At 38.1% G+C, this 21,449-nt stretch overlaps 1 protein-coding gene across 6 annotated transcripts in view; it reads left to right on the top strand.

Moving 5' to 3' along the window:
• LOC124155323 (R3H and coiled-coil domain-containing protein 1) overlaps positions 1 to 20,834 on the top strand; it is a 68,486-nt gene extending 47,652 nt beyond the window's left edge. For 5 of the 6 annotated variants that reach the window (XM_046529044.1, XM_046529042.1, XM_046529043.1 and 2 more), the window contains one exon: positions 19,763 to 20,834. In XM_046529044.1, coding sequence (XP_046385000.1) covers positions 19,763 to 19,830 — 68 coding nt within the window. In that variant the 3' untranslated portion in view covers positions 19,831 to 20,834. Of the gene's footprint in view, positions 1 to 1,484; positions 1,650 to 19,762 lie in introns of those variants that run through there. The other variant, XM_046529045.1, reaches the window with a different exon arrangement.
• The last annotated feature ends 615 nt before the right edge of the window (positions 20,835 to 21,449 follow it).

Below are 21,449 nucleotides of genomic sequence, written 5' to 3'. Positions count from 1 at the left end.
CGGATTTTGTTGATGGTGTCGTAGGCAGTGGGTTAGGCAATCCAATACCTAGATTTCAAAGGAGAAAAGTACTTACTGTGTCGTTTTTCATTTTCATTCCTTGGTTGAACATGTTTTTCTACGATTAGGGTGACATCACAGCTTTAGGCCGGGCTCGATAGTCGGAAAAAAATATTTTACCATTCATACCACTTACCTTCCATGCGGGTGATTCGGGGTGGGCGACCTTGTATTTGTCGACTCGTGGTACCTCTATGTAACGTAAATCTTTATGGGCTATGTGTGTTACATAATCTTTGATGTGTTACCTCCTAATGTAGATGAGTTTCGATCCGAAATTCTGAAGGAGTCTTTTTAAAATGTCACATTTACATTTTTACTTTCAGTTTTTTGTGGGTCCAGTATTTTCCTCTAGTGTCGTAAAATTTTCAGTTGAATTTTAAAACGGTGGTATCGTCGTGCTTTCGTTTCATCTATGATTGTGGTAAATTTCTTTTCATATTTACCGAAAATAAAAATTTAAAAATGTTTAACTTTTCCAGATTTTTTTGTTGGTGTCCGGATAGCGCCTTAGTTTATGAACATGCGTAGTATAGCGCCTTAGTTTTTGAACATGCGTAGTTTATGCTGTATATATTGTCGGAGTTGGGAATGATATGTTACCATATGTTTGATTCTTTGTGTTTCATTTACAATTCCCTGTTGTAGATATGTCGCATAGGTGAAATAATAAATGTCCAGGTTACATATACACTGCAATCTCTTATTGCGACTTGCCCACCCCCGATAGCGCCTAAGTATTTCATGTTATGAGGTTAATTAAAGGATAAATTAAGGTCCCTTTTAATGTTTTTTTCAGTGATACTGAAGTTTATCGTTAATTCTAAGGTGGATTCAGTCGGTTTTTCGCTGTAATTTTTCGTAAAAGTCAGTGTCAAAAGTTGCCTTTACTAGCGCTCTCCACGGGACGCATCAGGATAGCGCCCTAGTATTTAACGTACCCTTTTTTTTACATATTTATCCTTTATGCTGGTTGAAATGTTAAGTTACATCAATTTTGTTTACTTCTCTATACTTTTAAGGTAATTTTTTTGCTATATTTTGTTTTATGACTTATTAAATGACCGAGTGGAACATTGCCTGTACTTATATTTTAGAGTGTTTTTCCTGCCAATATGTGATAAGAAAGAATAACTTTCTTGCTGAAAATATTAAAATTAACCGATTTTAAGGAGTAATTATAAGTTTAATTAAAAAAGCCGTCTTTATACCAGAAATATAAAGCATTATGTGTTAGCATAATTTTGTCGCTATTTCACGGGGCGTGGGTTGACCTTTCATGGGTCAAAATAATGCGCGTAAAAAGGAAACGGGTTGGAAGTTGACTCTCGGCGTAGGAGAAGAATTTGATTTTAAAACTAATTATTGATAGGAAAGTTGTATTGGAGTGCAAGAAAACCGATGCTGTGAGTCTTTCTTTAAAGGTTATGGCATGGAAGAAGGTGGAGGTTGAATTTAATCGGCACGATGGCGTAACGAAGGTAAGCACATTAGTATGCCATGATTTGTAAAATGTCAGCAGAAACTCTTTTGTCTTGTTCTTAAAATCTGAATGGAAATTATTGATAAAATTTCTCTTTTTTAGTGGTGTTCATGGAAATATGGTGTCTTAGGAGATGCGGTATCTCACACGGAATTTATTCTCCGTTCCATGGGATTTTCCTGGTCCTTCAAGTTTCTTCTGTGAATGTGGTTCCGTTCATTGTGTGAAAAGAGTTCCTCTAAATCGGCAAAGTTATAATTGAGAACCTGCTGGTACATGCTGATGAATCTGGGTGCTCAGAAATCCCCCGACGTGTACCAAGTGTCTCGACAATGTCGATCGCCGATGATTGCCGGCTGGCCTCGGCTCTGCCGCCGGGGAAAGCCGGCCGATGCCCCAGGCCCCGCACGCCGAAAATGTACCAAGCTGGGTGGAAAAGAGTAACCTTATCAAGTTTTGTTCAGGATGCCCAAGTTTCGGTGCTGACTTAATTGATCATTTTTTAAATAAAATGTTTTCATCTGTTACAATTATTGTTGACAATGTGAAATGGAAGGAAAGTGAGCATTTTTTTAAATAGTGCCGTCATTAATGTTGTACGGGTCGTTGCTGCCGATGTTTCGCTCTAATTACTTACTTCTTGTGTTCGCAATGTGTGTGTAATTTGATTTGTGAATTTAAAGTTAGTGTTTTCGCTCCCGATTTTATTCGTGTGAACATTTCCTGGACAATTTTATTTGCAATTAGTGTTAATTAGATTTGTGAAGTAACAGTACGTGTCATGTTGATGTTAATTTTCTTCGTGAGTACTTTTCTTGGACAAGTGTTCTTGTAAAGTGTGATAATTTTATTTGTTGAATTGGAAGTGAGTTTTACGACTTTAATTAATAAAAGTTTGTGAACTCAGTAATTCTTGTGATGGTATTTATTGCTGAATAATCCTTGGTGTCACTAGCGCAATTCGTCATTGTGGTTGACAAATATACTCGTACAACTGTCGATCGTATTGGTGTAGTTGGATATATTAGACATTGCGGTATTGTAATAGGTACATGTATAGTATTTTAATGACCAAAGGTATGCGTGACATTCATTATGAGATGAATATCATGTGCTATTGAAAGCGGACCAAGAAAGCAACATGCCATTTCCATCGACCCTTCCCTTAAACTTTAACTCATCCTTTTTGTGACGGCATAAATCATTATCGGTAAGTTTTCACGTAATTGATCATGGTTTTCAATGGCTCGGAACTGACATTACTTAAACTAGCAGTAACTGAGTGTGGATGTAGCTGACTGGAAGACGGCCTTGTTGCTTTGAGTATTTTACGCAAATTTTGGATGTCAGAGGCGCAAAGCTGGTAATTGCAACTTTATTTGGGCACTTATATATGTGTTACTATTAATGGTTTTCAAGGAAAGCCACGGTCTATACCAAAGTTAATAGCTATTAGAGTGGCAAAGCCGAAGAGGTTTCAGTATAGTTGCGTTGACAGTAGTTATTTTTCGTAAAAAAGTATTTAACAAGCATCAAGGCAAGACCTTACTATGTCCGTAAGTTGTTTTTCTTTAATTATAAATGGTTTTCAAGGCATGACAGGGCCCGTTTAGAAGTTAATTGCAATTAAAACGGTGAAACCTAAGAGGTTTCATCACGGTGTTGTTGACAGTATTTATTGGTAGTTGAATTAGGTAATATATTTACTCATTAGAACAAAAGCTGGTTATTGAAGCATTCTTACTATATTTTTAAGTAATAATAAATAACTATCATGAGCTTATAGCCCTTTAAATATCAATAATTATTAATAATAAATGCGAGACGATAAGCAGACGAAACCCGGCGGCCATATTACTCGTAGCGAGTAGTGTGCATAGATCTTTCATATAGGTAGATGGCGCATGACGTCACGCAAGCGTGGTCAACATAAGCGTGGTCGTGTACCACGTGACTCGGGTCAGCATCGTGGTGAATACGCGTGGTGCCTTCGGTTGCGATGAGAGATTCCTGAAAGGAATTTGTGTTTCTTTTCACTGCAAAGTTTGTCCCTGTTAAAATTAAAGCCGTGTTAGCCATGGATATATTTATTACTGACTAAAGATACGTGTAATGCAATGCATGCGCTATTTAATAAGAAAATAAAAGCATTTGTCTGTAAAAAAAAGCATGATACTCGAGTTTGAGGAGCTCTAGCGTCTAAACGAAGCAATCGATTTCAATGCAACAAAAAGCATACGAAAGAGAATTTAGTTCTACGTTATATCATGTACTTTAAAAATTCTTCGGCTAAGTAGTATTTCCTGTACTTAATTTTTTCTCAAAAAAGTACCCGTTTTTTGCGCGTAAAATCAAGTTGCCCAACTTTGAGCGCTTGGCATTCCCGTAGTTTTCGTTCCTATAACTTGCAATTTTGATATAAAGAAGCAACATCTATTACTAGCAGTTTGCCGAAAACAAATTGTTTATACCACAAAAATTAACGGAGTTGTTGTAAACAACGCAAACCTCTGCTAACTTCGAAACCAGTGAGTCAATTGGAAATTGATTGGTACTGTTGTCTTCCGTAGAATGTTAGTAATGTATATACGTAGATAATACACGTTAAATGTCAGCAGTATATTCAATATCTTTTTATATTTATTTTTGTTTTTAGCTCTTGTTGTCGTCTTCTCCCTGCCTGACGAGGATGCCCCTAAACAAAGCACCAGAAAAGAGAAAGTCTATCGAAGTCATACGCGCGTACGCGCATAGAAACGTCTAGATAAATAATAAGTGATATCGACGTTATTATTGATATTTAATATACATTTCATATGTGCTTGCATTACTAACATTCTACGGAAGACAACAGTACCAACCAATTTTCAATTGACTCACTGATTTCGAAGTTAGCAGAGGTTTGCGTTGTTTACAACAACTCCGTTAATTTTTGAGGTATAAACAATTTGTTTTCGGCAAACTGCTAGTAATAGATGTGGCTTCTTTATATAAAAATTTCAAGTTGTAGGAACGAAAACTACGGGAATGCCAAGCGCTCAAAGTTGGGCAACTTGATTTTACGCGCAAAAAACGGGTACTTTTTTGAGAAAAAATTAAGTACAGGAAATACTACTTAGCCAAAGAATTTTTAAAGTGCATGATATAACTAAATTCTCTTTCGTATGCTTTTTGTTGCATTGAAATCGATTGCTTCGTTTAGACGCTAGAGCTCTTCAAACTCGAGTATCTTGCTTTTTTTACAGACAGTAGGGTAGCTCAGGCATCCGGCAAGTTACGGAACAAGTATATTTTCCTTGTATTGACGATGGAAGTATTCACAGCTATTACTTCCCTATTTCTACATTTAAGGTACCATATTCTGGAGCAAGATTTTGAATAAAATCAAACAAATAACTTAGTTCGTGAAATAATATTCGAACACCTAATTAATCAATCAAGATTGAGAGCAAGTAAGATTTATTTTCAATCTATTTCCAACTCACTCGGCTACCTGAACAAAATGTATGGCTTGTTTTCCATTGTCGGCAAAACATCTTTATTATCTGCGATGTTTTCATCACACCTCCAGCGGACGTATATTGCTAAAGGTTTCTTTAATAAACAAAGATTTATTACTAGCACATGTTGAAGGATATTTAATCATTTTATGCGAACTGAATTACGTACGAGAGATGTTCACGTATAAAATTTCTTAAAATCAATGCTGGCTGCAACACTGTGACTATTGTGGGTACTTTTGTTAATTAACATTCTGAGGAATCTTAAATTATATTTTCATCAATTTGCCCCATGCAACGAGAGATAATTACCAGATAGGAGGAATAATCAGCTGGTTAAAGCTCCTAATGTTCTTCTCTGGCTTTGAAAGTCATGCAACATTGGAAGTGTCTTTCCTTTAACGATGACGTTCTATTAATGGCGTATTATTGAAAAAAAGATAGTACATATCATTTGTGAAAGATTACTTATTAATGTACTGGATTGGTGGTTGAAATTCATAGCCTATGGTTGTGTATACATTTTTCTCAAACCATGTAATCTACCTTTGTGTTATCGCTAACTTTATTTACGAAAAAAACGGAGCCTTTGGATGCAGGTGTTCCTCTGTAAAGGACACAAACGAAACCAAACATGTGTTCCTGAAGGCTGCTTCAGTTGCGCATAATTGGGGAAACTAATTCAGTTTTACTATAGGTCTTCCTAAAACTGAATTAAAATGAACTCTATTTTGCTATAAGGTTCACATATAATGCAGCAAAACGTAAATAAAAATAAATATCAAAATAGACACGTACTTCTTTAGCGCAGTAAGTAAAAGTAACATGTCTTTTACCCGAGCGGGAACGATATTCACAACAGAGAATTCAAACGCCGCCATTAATTTTGACCCGAACCACGTGACTCCGAGAACGAAAGGGGGGGCGGTATGTTGGCTACGCGCTCCGGCCGTAAGGGGCTAGGGGAAAGCGCCATCTACTGTATAAAAGATCTATGGTAGTGTGCCATGGACCTCACTAGACTTTTGCAGCGGTGCCCGTAGCGGTGCTCGGCCGCTACAGCGGCTACGTCATCATCTGATGACGTATCTAGCAGTAGTGAGGTTTCTGGATACGGGCCTTACGGCGCCGCTGCGGCGCTCAGTATTTCTCGTCGCTACGTCGGGGACAGCGCTCTCAATGTTAATGTCAAAGCAATTATGTTTCGTATGGAATGCTATAATCTATTTATAATATAATTATTTAATTTTCTAAACTTTATAAACAAAATGAAATTGTTAAACTAAAGGAAAATATTACTATACCAATTTTGCTTTCTATTTTCGCTGAGAATCATAATGTTTGCCTCGATATAATGTTCATCGACAAAACTTCGTCTTTTTGCAAGAATTATTCATAGAAACTCATAGCTAAGCTAACTTGTTTTTTCCATGGCATCAGTCTTAGTTTTGCTTGGGCACCTCCGCTCTGCGTCCACGTACCTGCCGTGGTGATAGTCACCTTTGAGTAAATCCCAGTGTTACTCTGTTTAGAATTACACCAAGCAGCAATTCCAAGAAAATTTGAACATAATGCATTGTCGGAATTCGTAGAATAATGCTTCCTCACCGTCGTGTGAATATTTCTCGTTGAATGAGCAACTGTAACTTGACAGGAGATTCAGAGGTTTCACCAACTACCGTGAAGAACACATTGCACGGTTACTGTTCTTTGTCTTGTACCTCTCATTCGAAAATATTTCTTTGCGGCTACGATAGTCAATGCAAAATTGCTGACGTTTATTTAATTACCGATGACGTGACAGTTTACCATTGGGGTGAAATCAAGATAACTACCCAACTAATTGTGTGATAGAAAATAATTTCTTTTTCCTGACCATTAGTTCAGTATTTACATGGTAAAAATCGTTTCATGATGAATAGGACAATAGACAATTTACCGTGAAGTGAAAATTTGTAAATATATTCCTCGTTTCTTTGTGTACTCAAATGCACAGATATTTTATTCATTGGGATTTTACTAACGTGAAGGGGCGAGTTAGGAGGAGAAAGGAGAAGGAATGCCAGGTAGGTTGTTTTGAGGTGAAGGGGTGGTAGTGTGTCGACTGCCAAGGATCAGGGAATACCCAGATCGTTAGGCCAGGTAAGAGTAGAAAATTCTTATTGCGAAAAAGGTTGGGAGTGCAAGGAGACAATTAGATACAATAGCCTGCTTTTTCTTTATCTCTCCATCACTGCATGAGGGACAGGGAACAAAAGCCTTGTCAAAATGCCTCGCGGTGGCCCTCTCTTCATTCCAAGAAGGTCCAGCTCGGGTGGGTCATTAGGGCGGAGAGAAGTTCAATCAACTTTTGTGGGAAGGGGGAAGAAGGTGGTGAATGACGAATAAGGAAGCTTAGTGGGAAGGTATGGATAGTCTCAATGTTTGGGTCAGTGAAACGCTATGGAAAGAAAAGGTGAGGGAAGTCCTCCCAGCTTGAAGGTATTTTTGTCACCCTAGAACATTCCTCCTTCAGTCCCTCGCGTAGAGCTGGACGAAAGAAAATAGGCGCCGGTTCCTTCTTCCTTACCACCTATTACCCATAATTCTAAGAAGTTATTTTCTTGGATTTCCCACCAATTCAGGAGTAAAACCTCATCTGGTACACTCCCACGCATCACATTTACTCGTCCATATCTAAGGAAACGTCCTCAGTGAAGGAATGGGGCTCCGCGGTCGGAAAAAAATACCGGCTCTTCTAGCTCAACCTCCGAAGCGGTGTTGGGTTGTTGGACACGTCGCTTATTATCCCATATTCGTTATATTTCAAAACCTATAGGACTTTATTTTTTTAATTGCAGGTTATGAGCTCCCAGAATATTCGTAAGATTTGCCTTGATTGCCAGAATCCTGTAAAAATCACGAAAGTAAAAAAAATCACTCCTCTCTTTTCACTTCACCTACAGCTGTGTCATTATTAACCTTTAAAAACTTATCCTTCCGTATACACTGCAAAAATTAAACATATGGGTGGATGCAGTGAAGAAAAATTATGTTATATGGGCATAAACGAATTTTATTCGCTACTCATTTTTGGTATTTAGATACATAAAAATATAAACAATATAAACATTAAAAAGCGGAGTTATGACAGCACTTCATATCAGAAAAAATATTTTAAACAACCATTACACACGAAATTAAAACTTTCATTCGAAAATAACAGACAAAGGGAGCAGAAATAGAAAGCATTACGGCAAAAAATGGAAAAGAATGCAGCGTTCAAGATTTTTTGTTATAACTTCCACAAGAATGGGTTAAATCTAGCAAAACACGGTGAGAAATAAAGATAATAGATGTATTTACCATTATCAATCAGAAAACTTGTCAATTCAGGCTAACTTTGAAAGATAATAACAAAAAATGACGCGGCGCCGCCGCGGCGCCGAAAATCCAACGACGTAACTAAATTTGTAAAACCATAAGAGGGTTAATTATAAAAACCTTGATAAAGAAGGGTCAAAGCAAATTCTAAAGGAATGAGTTAAGTATTTGTTAGATACACATGCCATAAACACTCTTTGCTATATATGTATTGCAACCTCATAACGCGAGAATGGAGAAATGCGGGAGAATGAACAGATGGGGAATATTTTTGATTGGTCTAAATTTCACTGTCTCACTGGTCTGCATGAGGTAAAAAACTTATAGTTTTCACTTAATACATTGATAACAAAAGTCTTTAAGGTCTTAAACAATAAATATAATATCAACACTTGCAAAAATGTATTTATCTACAAATAGGTTGCTTCTAGCAATAACATTTTTTTGGAATATGCCACCTGAAATTATTCACACTCTTGAATTTAAAATTGGCTGAATCCTTCTTATACTGGAATTGAGATCCATTGGTTAAACTTGACTTTAATTCTACATTTTTTGGAAGTTTGGTGGTTCTTTTATTTATATTTCCAGACATGGAAAAACTTCTTTCTGCACCTACATTTGCCACAGGTATCCACAGGGTTTTCACACAATTTTCTACAAAATGGGGTAAATCATTTTAAAGGTCAAGAATTAGTGGAAGTACTGAAAATTCTTTTCCTTCTTCCTGAACTGATCTAACAGAATCCTTCAAAGCAGAATATCCAAGAAGTTCTTGAGTTTCTGTTAATGATAATATGAGGACATTAGCAATAATTGTGTTTAAGTCCTTCACATCAGTTGTCAATATACACCTTCTGTTGAATAATCTTCCCATGGCTGAAACAATGTTCATCCCTGGGTCACTCTATACAAGGAATGACAACTTGATGCAAATTCGCCCCTTTCCGCTTCAGCTCCTCACACATGGATAGTTAACCAGATTTTTTGATACTATTAAGAGAAGATTCATTTTCTTTTCCAAACTGTTCATTGCTGACTAGGGTGAAGGAATTCTCTCGGTAGCAGTCTGGTTCTCCCCATTGGTTCTCAGTTCTCGATACTCGGTTCCAAGGATGAACTCTAACTATCTGGATTAATGGCAAAGGGTCTAGCCGGTTAAGATGGTGAAAAGTGCCCTCCGAGATATCGAAAAATACAAAATATGGGCTTAAAGGACATTAAAAATAATGTGTTTTCCCAAATTTTTAGGCCTCAACAATTGAAATTAACTCCAAAAAAAAGAAGTACGATATTTAGTTTTTTAGCCATATCTCCCGTTTTTATGTATATAAAAACGTTTTCTTTTTTTTTTAATGCTTATTTTACTACGTTCTACTATTCTAATTTTTTTCAAAACTTTTTTATGGAAAACTAAAATGTTACGTAAGTTTGAAAATTTCAAAGTTAAATTAAATATTCTCGCGCAAATTAGGAATTAAGCTCAAACGCTGGGTAAAACCTCACGGTTAATTAGAGCCTGCAGGAATGAAAAAAATAATTTTCGGGAGATGTAGTAAAGCTTGAAGAAATTAACAGTATGATTATAAGCATTAATTAAGGATTATTCTTAGTGCGATAGGCGTTGTTTTTGTTAATATTCATTCTCGATTAATAATATTACAAAATGATCAGTATTCGTTGCACTCAACAAATAAATCAAATATCCTTGTGGAATACTCAGGTGAAAATGGCGTGAAGCAGTTTTTCGTGTTTTTGACTGTGTTCCACCAATTTTAAAAATCTGAAAAAAATTAAGAATATACTACAATGTAGGGGCAGCAACATATATTTTTTTCGGCGTGACTATTGTCTCCTAAAGTTTTTAATTTAACTTTGAAATTTTCTAACTTCCGTAATATTTTAGTTTTCCATAAAAAGTTTTGAAAAAAATTAGAATAGTAGAACGTAGTAAAATAAACATTTTAAAAAAAGAAAACGTTTTTATATACATAAAAACGGGAGATATGGCTAAAAAACTAAATATCGTACTTCATTTTTTTGGAGTTAATTTCAATTGTTGAGGCCTAAAAATTTGGGAAAACACATTATTTTTAATGTCCTTTAAGCACATATCTTTTATTTTTCGATATCTCAGGGGGCACTTTTCACCATCTTAAATGGCTAGACCCTTTAATTGAACAACCACAAGAAGTGAATGAAAATAATTTCACCAAAGATGTTAATTAGCAGGAAAGCTCTGTAAAAAAACTTAAAATCATCTCCATAATTTTATTTGCCAAGTAAAAAAGTTAAATAATACGTTGTTAAGAATGCATGATCAACCAAGGTGTCTCATTACATCAGGCAACCACTGGATCTTTCTCCAGGTTTTTTGTTGTAAATTGCAAGTCTGATCAACATACATTTTGTGACATAGCTAGCTCAAATTGTTACTTTAATTGACAATTTATTTTTGCATGTTTCACTGTCACAGTTCTTATAACTTCAACAATAAACTGCTCAACACGCCTGTACAGCGACAACATGCATAAACTGAGCAGCCATGAATTAATGCAAAAGTGTAATACGGTGTTGCATTCTGCAGGATAACCACCCTTTTCGATGCATTTCATAGGTTTATCAACTTACATCAGACTCTCGAAACCAGTACCAAATAGGTTCTTGAAAAGCATCTTTCTCGTATGTCGAAGAATTACTGTATATATACATGAATCAATCTTAAGACCACTTTCAGACGAAACGATTTTCCATGGGCGTTGTTCATGGCACGGCAGACGGCATTGCAGAGAGTCATCTTGTCTGAAAGCCGCCTGAATTTCATGTGAACGGCGGCCAGCGAAAAGTCGTTTCGTCCGTAAGCGGCCTCAATGTAGCATAGTCTATATTTTTATATATTTCATAGTATATATTTCACGCTGTAGACATGAGGTTGCAGTACATAGACAGTAGGAGCATTGCCGGGCCGGATTGAAATGGGCACCGTGCCATCAACAATGCGATTAGACTTGTTTGAAGACATCCATAGAGACCTATATTAAGTTGAAAGAACGTCACCGTGCGGTGGCCGGCGGCAGGCAAAAAGTCAGCTTGTTTGAAAGCAGCCTATGTGGCCGCGGCTACAGAATGTTACAATCTTGGTGAAAGTGACAAATTGACGACTCCTTAAATGTGCCTGCTTGGGAGCAACTCTCAAAAGAAAAAAAAAACATGGTTGCCATGCAATCGGAAAGTAATATATGTGTTTTTTAATCTTTTTTTCACTCTTTGGCCTTGAATACGGTGCGAGCCATTTTGGCTTTGGGCACCAAATTCAAATCCTCACCACAGTTCCAAGCCGGTTGCAAAGCACCGATTTTATGCGATCGGTTCTTGATACCGGTTTTTAAATTGACCTTGAAGTGACGGGGTATTTTTTACCAGCAATGGTGGAAAATATCAGTCCAAATTCGCAGAAAAAGTGGTTAAATGCGAAATTTTGTGGAACCTAGTGAATTTCGCATAACCTTGGAAATTTCGCATTATATTTCGCGTTTTGCAAAAATTCGGTGCCCCTAGTTATTGGGCACATTGACTACCACGTATAGGGTCACCCATCCAGCCTTCAAGGTCATCGGGGAGCGGAGGCCCAGTTGCATATGAATATTTGCAGTTGCATATGCCCAGCATATTTCCAGTAATTTGTGTTTGTAGTGGAGGAAATCAAGTATGTCTTTGAACCGTATTTCTGCGATGAAAAATAACAATTTTATCAACTTGGCCATTTTAGCAAAGTTAACAAAATCGTTATTTCTCATCGCAGAAACATGGTTCAGAGACGTACTTGAATGCCTGATTGGCAGGAGTGCGATGCAAACAATCATTTTTTGATGATGGATTGATAGATTTTTAAAATGCAGTCACAGGGGTCACTTTTGGGGAGGGAGGCCCCGCTCGGAGGGTCGAAGAGAGGGGCTAGCGAGGGTGAACTCTTTGAGGAAAGGGTCCCGGATTAGGGACCCTTTGAAGTGCTTCGGCGAAAAGTAGTCAAGTAGTCTTCAAAGTACATTCACAGCAGTCTGCCTTGCGAACGTACCGGGTACGTTCACAGCAGTGCAAAGGGTTAAGTAGGAGTGTACGAAATACCCCACGCGACCTTCCTGACATGGTAAACTACGAAGTATTATCGATGTGATGTTTATGAATAGACACGTAAATAGGGGCATTATGTCAGTCGTGATATTTTTACTGAACTCCTACTTCCCCTAAATTCCCACCGTGAGGTTTTAGGCAAACCCTTTCTATCCAAAATTTCACTATCATTTACGATTTCACACTTTTGATGGACCACACTCTGAAGCGCTGATTTTTTTAGCTACTTGCGCTGCTGTAACTAGTTTTGTTGACAAATATTTTGCCGTAGTTTGTATAAACGAATGCCATTTGCTCCTGGGGACCGATCTGGGGTTCGTAATTTCAAAACATTTTGTATAATCGAATAGCTCCATGTATTTAGCATTGGCTTTTCGCCGGGACTGCAGTATCACTTCGTATAATTGAAATCTTCGTAGAATCCTGCTTCGTATGATCGATAGTTTACTGTACTTCACTTAGCCTTCTACTTTGGGCCATGTGAAACTATTCGATGGACCATGTGTATGCATAAACGAGACATTAATGTCATTCTCTTCCAAACACACTGCAGTGATTTTAGAAATCCACCATGTTTTTTGGAAACACGCAATGAAGTCACTCATCTCGAGTCCTGTATGTCTTTACATATGTCCGAAGTGTCACAGCCTGTTTGCATGCATGGTTTGAGGAGCGAGCAATAGTTGTCACAGGTGCTCCTTTCACCCAATCATTTTTTGTCTAAATAGGGTGGTTTCCTATTATTTTTTTATTGCCTAAATTGAAAGAGTATTACTCCTGGAGTACATATTTCATGCTTTTAGATTTTGATTAGTCCCTGGGAAATCAATGAAAACATTGTGATTTTCGTTCACATGGTATTTGCCAGTTTAGCGTTAATTTTCTTGATTGTAATTGTGAAAAGAGTTAAGGAAGGTGATCCTACAAGAACTTCAGACAGCATTTGTAGTTATGACGACTTTTTCACAGATTGCAATGACCCCTATTTCTAGTACTACAGTGGAACCTCGATCTGTCGTTTTTCAGGGGGATGGATGAAAAAAACGATGAATGCGGGAAAACGATCAATGCGGGAAAACGATCAATGCGGGATTGTTTGTCCGGGTTGCCTATGTCCCAGGATACACTGGATTTTTGCGAATTATGACATTCATTAATGGATTCAAACGAGATTTCAGTTGATTACAGAAATATTATTACTTTATCGAAACAGTTAGGTCATATTGTTGATTCGACTTATCTCTCTTTCTAAAATCCTAAAGGAACAAAGCCGCCTTGCTAAAAAATGTTTGCACTCCACTCGGAATTTTCACGGCTATTATGAATTTCTGTCTGATGTAAAAATTCTTATCTATCAAATGCCATTTCAAGTACACGTATTTACGAGAGAAATGTGCGTGTTATGTCTCAAACAACTGATTTCGCCGTCGCAGTGATTGGTTATGAAATGGATCAAGAAGTCCAAAAATAGTTTGTTATTTGAAATGTTCCTTTCTAGTAATTAAATTTTTAATATGATTGAGGCAGTGAGGCGTTAATCGTCAGCGGCACGCCCACCTGATCCTCGGCTTCATCCCACCTCTTGTTTTCACCAGGGATCTCGCTCTACCCCCACCCCTGCCGTCATGTGCTACCGGACATACCGAGACGTTCTTCAATATTCACGTATTTCTAGCCCGGATTCTTTTCTCTATCATCAATTATTTTCAGTCCATCTTTTAAAGTTCTCACTTGTGTCTTCCGAAGGGCCACGGTCCGAAGACGAATAAGAATAAAACTAATAAAAATGAAACCGGACTCCATTGAACCCACACGGAAAAAACTCGCTAGTTTTAAGTCAACCCACCCCGGAAAGTACGGAACCACTCGTGCGAGGTGAAGTTCGGCACTAATTTGGGTCGCTATCGCATACGGCATAGGCAGAGCTTACTGCAGAGGGTGAAGCATGACCATATGACTGCGCAATGAAATTTTTTATCCTATAGAGAAGGATACTTACCCACTCATTTCTAACAATAAGTAGCGTATCTCTAGATGAGCAGATGAATTCAGATTGCTAGTAGAGAGAAACAAAATATCCTGAGAAGACATCGCTTCATTAGCAACTCAGACAAGTGAGACTTGTAGCATTACTCGTAAATTGTAACCAGACGAAAAAAAATCGCATCAACTGCAGTGAAGCTCACTATCAGCTACGAGGATATCGTTATTCGCCAGAAATAACCATCGTATTATTCCAAATATTTCCTTGCTTAAAATGCTTAAATAACGTTAGAAATACGTCGTGTTTGGTATCAATCTTTACTAAATTACGTGCACATCACTAATATCTCAATATAATAAAAGTATAATACCAATTGCCGAAATTCATTTTTAGATACCTTTTGGGCTAATAGGTGATTCATGCGGCAGTTGACCTCCACCTTTGAATCGAGTCGGCTAAAAAAAAGTCAGCTGTGGAGAGAGGGGGTTGCGTGAAAAAGGTTTCTTTTGTTCTCGAGTAACATGATATTTTCTTTCGAAGCTAAGGTCGTCGTAATACGATCCCTGCTCGAGCTGGGACCTTTTTTTTATTTCGGAGAAGAAAGCTTCAACCGGGGGGGAGGCGATCGCCTCGAGTGCTGAATGGAGGGGTATACCGGATCTTGGGAAATGCACTAATGTAACTATCCCACGGCACTCTGCTTCTCCCTATCGCATTTCAATCTCCTGGGGAAGATTCAAACTATGTCTGTCATTATTAGCCATAAATAACACATTGTAAACACCAGTAAACACTTCGTCTCATTTACGTCAAACGATAGATGCGGGAAAATTATATGACGGGACCGCGATCTTCAAACGATAGATGCGGGAAAAAATTACATTGTCTTAATGGAACATAATTTGGGACCAGGAGCGGCGAACGATGAATGTGGGAACGATAAATCGGGGTTCCACTGTATTTACTTCCCTTAATTACTTAATACGTTTCTCTGGATAGCACGTTCATTTTTTCAAAGAGATGAGGGTGGTGATTGCTCCAAGACATTTGGTGGAAGCCGTGGTTGGTTTTAGAATTTTGAATTTCGAGCTGGTGTTTTAGTGCTACGATTTCAGGTGAATTTGCAAGCGGTGATAGCACAGTCGCTGCAACATTTTCTGATGAACTCCAATGTGTGATTGAGAGTGGATCCTTTCCCCCTCAACTAGTTTTTAATGTCGATGAGACGGCATTGTTTTGGAAGAGAATGCAATGCTGTTCATTCATTTTCAGGGAAGGAAAACCTGAGCTAGGTTTCAAGGCATTTAAAGACCGTTTCACGCTGCTGCTTATGATGCTAATGCCTCAGGGGACTTCAAATTAAAGCCAGTTATGATTTATCATTCACTAACTCCTCGAGCAATGAAACGGTATTCAAAGTAGCACTTGTCTGTTATTTGGATGAGCAACAAAAGAGCCTGGGTGACACAAAAGAATTGTTTTTAGACTGGTTTGAAAATTTGTCAACTCAATGCATTACGAACCCTGAGATGGCATGCTTTCTTCCTGGATGTTAGGCCATCCCCTCGGAACGTTGGGAATTTCAAAAGTGCGTACCAATTTATTTTAATGAGAAAAACCATCTTTTAATGCGTGCCTGCAATATTTTGAGATATTTTAAACTATAAATGATTTTATAAATAAGGTTCTTCAAGGCTATGAATAGGAATATATATGGTTAATAGGAAATTCAATACCCAACACCTATGCTACTGGGAACGCATCCCTTTCTTCCTAATGTTAAAACACTCTCATATAATGCAAGTTCGTATAGTGCTAAGACCCCAAGGAATACATCCCTTGTGCTAAGTTAGGCATGTGTGTAATTAAAGCAATGCAGGAGCTCAAGTTGTCTGAGACATCATTTGCATCTCACCTTGAAGGAATTTGGACCTCCTCAGCAAACGTAGACTGAGAAAGTTTTTCTTTCCTACTACAGCACTGTGGTAACAGATAAGAGAACAAATCTAAAAGAAGAGATTTGGTCACAATAGCAATATTTCATTTGAAATTATTGGCACTTAAAAGTAATTTCTTTCTCTCTATATATATGAATGTGCGAAGGATAAAAAGATGAATTCAGTCAATACTTCATTTACGTACATTAATGCTTAAATTATCCCCGGTCAATAATGTCCTAAATTTAGAGCAATGGGTGGGCCACTGGAAGTATTGCTTTCAATCAACATCTCTTATTTTGCCTTTAAATAACACCGATCTCAGGGCAAAATAACATCGCTTTTGTAAAAATATATCACCACTTTTGGCCACAAAATAACCCCGCCTTTTGCATGCCCATAGTTATCATAGAATATATGTTATACATGGTATTAAGTCATATACAATCTCCATGTTTTCAGAATTACTGAATAATTCCGGAGTGTAAGCTAATCATACATTATTCTATTTTATATAGTTAATGAACAGCCAAAACGGGATAAGTATGGTGAAATGACCCCCTGCGAGAGATATTTCAAAGGTTGCCCAGTAAAAGTGACGATGAAATGGCCGCTATGGTCTTTTGAGGAGTGTGTGGGGCATTGCAAGAGCCTTCTCCTCATTCCCCAGACACTGTCGCATCACAACACAACCAGACACACCATACATTCTTGCCAAGGTGTTCGCTTCCCCATTCTGACTGATACACTGTGCGTTGCTGACGTGGCGGCTCTCCTCCCTCTGTGGCCCCCCCTGAGCGGTGCCAAACTCCCGACCCTCATCACCCCTTTACAACTGCACTGTTTTTGTCTCTTCTTACAAGCAAAGACCATCGCACTGTTTACAGGAACAAATGTCTCACTAAACCTTGTCCCCTCGATGACATCCGATAGCAGTGATGACGACGATTCTCCAGTGGAAACAATTTCCTTGGTAAGCTATCCATTTTAAACGATATGGTCTGAATAAATACTGAGCAGTAGAATAGTGCAGGCGAAGAGGGCTTTCTAGAAAAAGAAGAATCTTCTTACAGCTGAAAATACCAACTTAGAAGTAAGGAAACAATTCATCAGATGCTACATATTGTGCGGGTCCCAACTCCCGGATGAGCTTTTGCCCAACCCCCCCCCCCCCCCGTCACTGTTCGCTCCGAGGATATTTGGACGAGTGAGTTTAGCCAGCGTACACACGTAATTATTTTCCTCGGTCGGAGGAGTCACATCCTTTGTCCACCACTCCTTTCCTCCGATCCAGATGTAGGGAACTTGGATTTCAAGCAACCAGCGCCGTTGATGAAGTCCGAGCAGAGGTTGGCGGGAGACTTCTTCAATTTAGGGATAGAAAAGCTGGAGCACTGTCTTTAAAACTGTGTCGAAAAAAATGGAGACTATGTTGAAAAATAGGCAAAAGTGTAAGCTTTTCAACGATGTGAAAATTAATATCAATAAAAAAAGTATTGTATTTGTAAAAAATATGGGAACCTTACTTTTGGTACAACCCTCGTAGTATGTTGGTGATTTTCAATGATGGTGGAGGAATAAATTTGTCATTATGGTCATAATTACAAAGGGTCCAGTAAAAGTTGGAAGTAGTGTGATGTAACTATGAGGGAAATGAAGAAATTTTTAGGGTTTATTCTTCTTATGGGTGAGGTGCGTAAAGACCAAATACTAATATGATTGCTGGATATTGCACCATCTTATGGAGACTAATATTTTTTCAAAAGCAAAAACAGGTTCCGGCAAATATGGTAGGCATGGCAATTGTCAAATAATGAAAACCACCAGGAAAATGATAGGATACATTTACAAGGTTTCTCCTGTTTTGAACCATCTGCTAAAAAAAATTTGCCACTGTCTACAAACCCAGGAAGGAACTCTTGCTGAACAAGGGTATACCTTGGCAACTATCATTTTTGACCTACAACCCTGGCAAGTTGACAATATATGGCCTATTAATGCCTATGGTACAAGGAGCAGCAACTGGATATACTAGTGGCAATTTGCAGATTTATACTGGAGAGGGACATAAGCTTATAGATACAATTTTATGAATTAGATACCATTATTCAATATGACTATGAGTTATTTATTTTTTTGCCGTAGTCAGGGGTGGCATCCATATTAACCATTGAAGATTCGCAGCCTGAGCCATCAAAAATGAAAGAAAAAATTATGATGTGGCATAAATGTTTACAATTTACTGAAGTGTTGTTGGTATTGTTAAATTTGTCTGTTGACTTTTTTGTGTGAGGAATAAAATTTATAATCACGCATGGGTTGAACCAAAAATTTCTACCAGAATCACATTTTTTGTTTTCGTCGTTACCAAGATAACTGATTAACCTGCAGGTGTAGTTTTAACCTTAAATGAGAGTCAATTTTTGTGGATGAGATAAATTAAAGTTTTAGGACTAGTACTATGGTCAATATTTTGCGTAAAACCTGGCTAAATAAAAGAAATTAAATTGGAAAAAAGTGGCCCATTTTTGAAGGGGTATTTCATGTGCAGAGCTGATTTGGGTGCCACTTTTTGCAGAATATATAAGTATTGGATATTTTTATTAAATAATTTCCTCAAATAATGCATAGTTATGGAAAAAACGAATATCCAAAAAATGTGAAATTTTCACGCCCCTCTTGGGTTGCACCTGAGGTCTTTCAGATAATTTGCTAATCTGGATGTAATCTAATGTAAGCACTGGTCTGAACAACACTTCAAAGAACAATTCAAACTACATGAATTTATGCATTAGTGTTAGATTCGAGTGTCCTGCATGCTCCTGACGTGTACACCACTTTGTGCTGGATGAGAGACGAGAGGTTAAAACTGCGTCAATGCATGTCATTCCAGTTCTGTTGGTAGTGTTGGCATGGATTCTCTCAAGGCAAGTGAACTTCGATCTCTATTAATTTGTGTACACCAACTGTGGAGAGATTTTCAAGAAGGCTTTGTTTTCAATGATGTTGCATTTGCAGAAAATGCTAGGCTATTGATGGAATTAAGGTTATTCCGAGCGTATCAGGCGTACCACCTATGAGGGCTAGTGTGCTTATTTTCAAATTTTAGGCTTGCTTGAAAATATGATTAATGGATTGTGATTTTTAAAATTCTCTGTGAGTAACAAGCATAATGCGCCACCAGAAGAAGGTTTTATACTTTTATACTTTGCAATTTTTTTTTGTGTGGCTGTTTTTTTCAGTGCTAAAGCTGGTGCACACGTTGAGAGGTGTGAATTGATTGCTTTGCATTTGTCTGTTGCAGAGAAGAGGCGGAGCGCTGCACGGGAGCGTGATGCAGTGTGGGAAGGCAACATTGGCTCTCTGCGATGATGCTTGCTCTCTGTGTTGCTTCCTGCCTCTGAGTGATGCCGTCATTTTGATTGCGACGTGCAGTTGTAGTGGCACAATGGTGCATGAGCAGACAGGCATTCTGAAGTGGGTTTGGTCTCACAATGGTTGTGTGTGTGCAAAGAGCCGACATTCCCAGCAGATATTGCTGGATTTTGTGTGGTGAGGTGAGTCAACCATATTGTGGAAATGCTGTAAACCAACTCTAGAATACATTCACCACTGACCTGGAATGGCCACCATTCCGAGATGAAATTTATGACTTAGGCTGACAATATGTCGTGGCTGGTACTAAGAACCTAGTTAACCATAAGTCCCGACTACTGGTTGATTGCTTAAGGACGATACACGTCAATAGGTAAATATCCTCTTTCTAATTTTTATATACATATTTAAATAAATGACAACACTGATTCGCAAAAATGATTTCACTGATGAATTTTTTCAGTGTGCTTTTTAAAACAAACTCCATTTGTTCCATAAGATGAGGCCAGATTTTTGTAATTTTAAAACAAACTTGTTAAAAGTATTCATCGTATTATTTATGTCAAGTAGAAGGCTTCCATTGAAATGCAACATGCTGTGAAAGGAAGACTTTCCTGTTAATCCATGGGGTTGCTGTTCAGCCGTCATTTCTGAGAGAAAGAAGAAAGATTTCTTGAGGCAATTTCCCGCAGAAAATGATGCAGGACTTGTCCTTTGCTATTCTTCTTGTGTCCAAAGGGTATAAATTTCCATGTTTGTGATAAGTGTCAGTGAGGATGAAGTCTGGAACTGTATGTTAGAGTGTACTATACCTATGCATGAATAGGTTTATCTCTGGCAATCCTTTGCTTTGATGACAGCCATCATGGGGAACCTCTTGTTATCTAACAAACATAGGAAATTTCACATGTGTGTGCACCTAGGGAGGTAACATTTTTTCTTGATTTAAGTGCTTAAATATTACATCCTTAGAGCAAATAAATTGATTTCACTTGAGAAAACATTATCTTTTTATTTAACAAAATGGTTTATTTCAATCTGAAATGTTAAGAAGCTATTGGTTAAACACAAAGTTTTAGTGCATTCCAGTGGCCAGAGTGATGTAATGAGCGTTATGCAGCATTCTCCTGATGGGGTCTCCAGTTACCAAGGTGATGAGGTACAACAATGGAAAGTTGACACAGAGTTGAGGAACTGAAGATGAATGAATTCACCACAACATTTGGGTTACATTCGATAAAGGATAGTCATAATCACAGCATAGAAATGAGAGCTTTAAGGGTTGGCCACCGCCACTGACGAAAACGTATTCGGCACTCACATCGACTGTTATAGTGAAATACTCGCGGTGCTCCGCCCACTCGTGAAGGGGGCACCCCTTATGCCCTTTCTATGCCCCTTAGAAACCACAGATCCAGCTTTGCCGTCTAATTTTGTAGGTGTTTGAAGAATTTCAATACGAGTAATGTGACTGCCAATTGCTAGTGCGGAAGGGAGGGAAGTGAACCTTTGGCTGTGCCACGACTGCCCATGCTGGTACACTCCTCGGAACGGTTTCGCCAGCCTCTGTCCACTAAGTCCCCGAGGAAAAGGTAGCTCCTGCCGCAGCCAGCTTT

The sequence above is a fragment of the Ischnura elegans genome, chromosome 3, assembly GCF_921293095.1.
Source record: "Ischnura elegans chromosome 3, ioIscEleg1.1, whole genome shotgun sequence".
Taxonomy (NCBI): Eukaryota; Metazoa; Arthropoda; class Insecta; order Odonata; family Coenagrionidae; genus Ischnura; species Ischnura elegans.
Note: the sequence above shows the minus strand (reverse complement) of the source record. Positions and strands in the feature narration are given on the sequence as shown.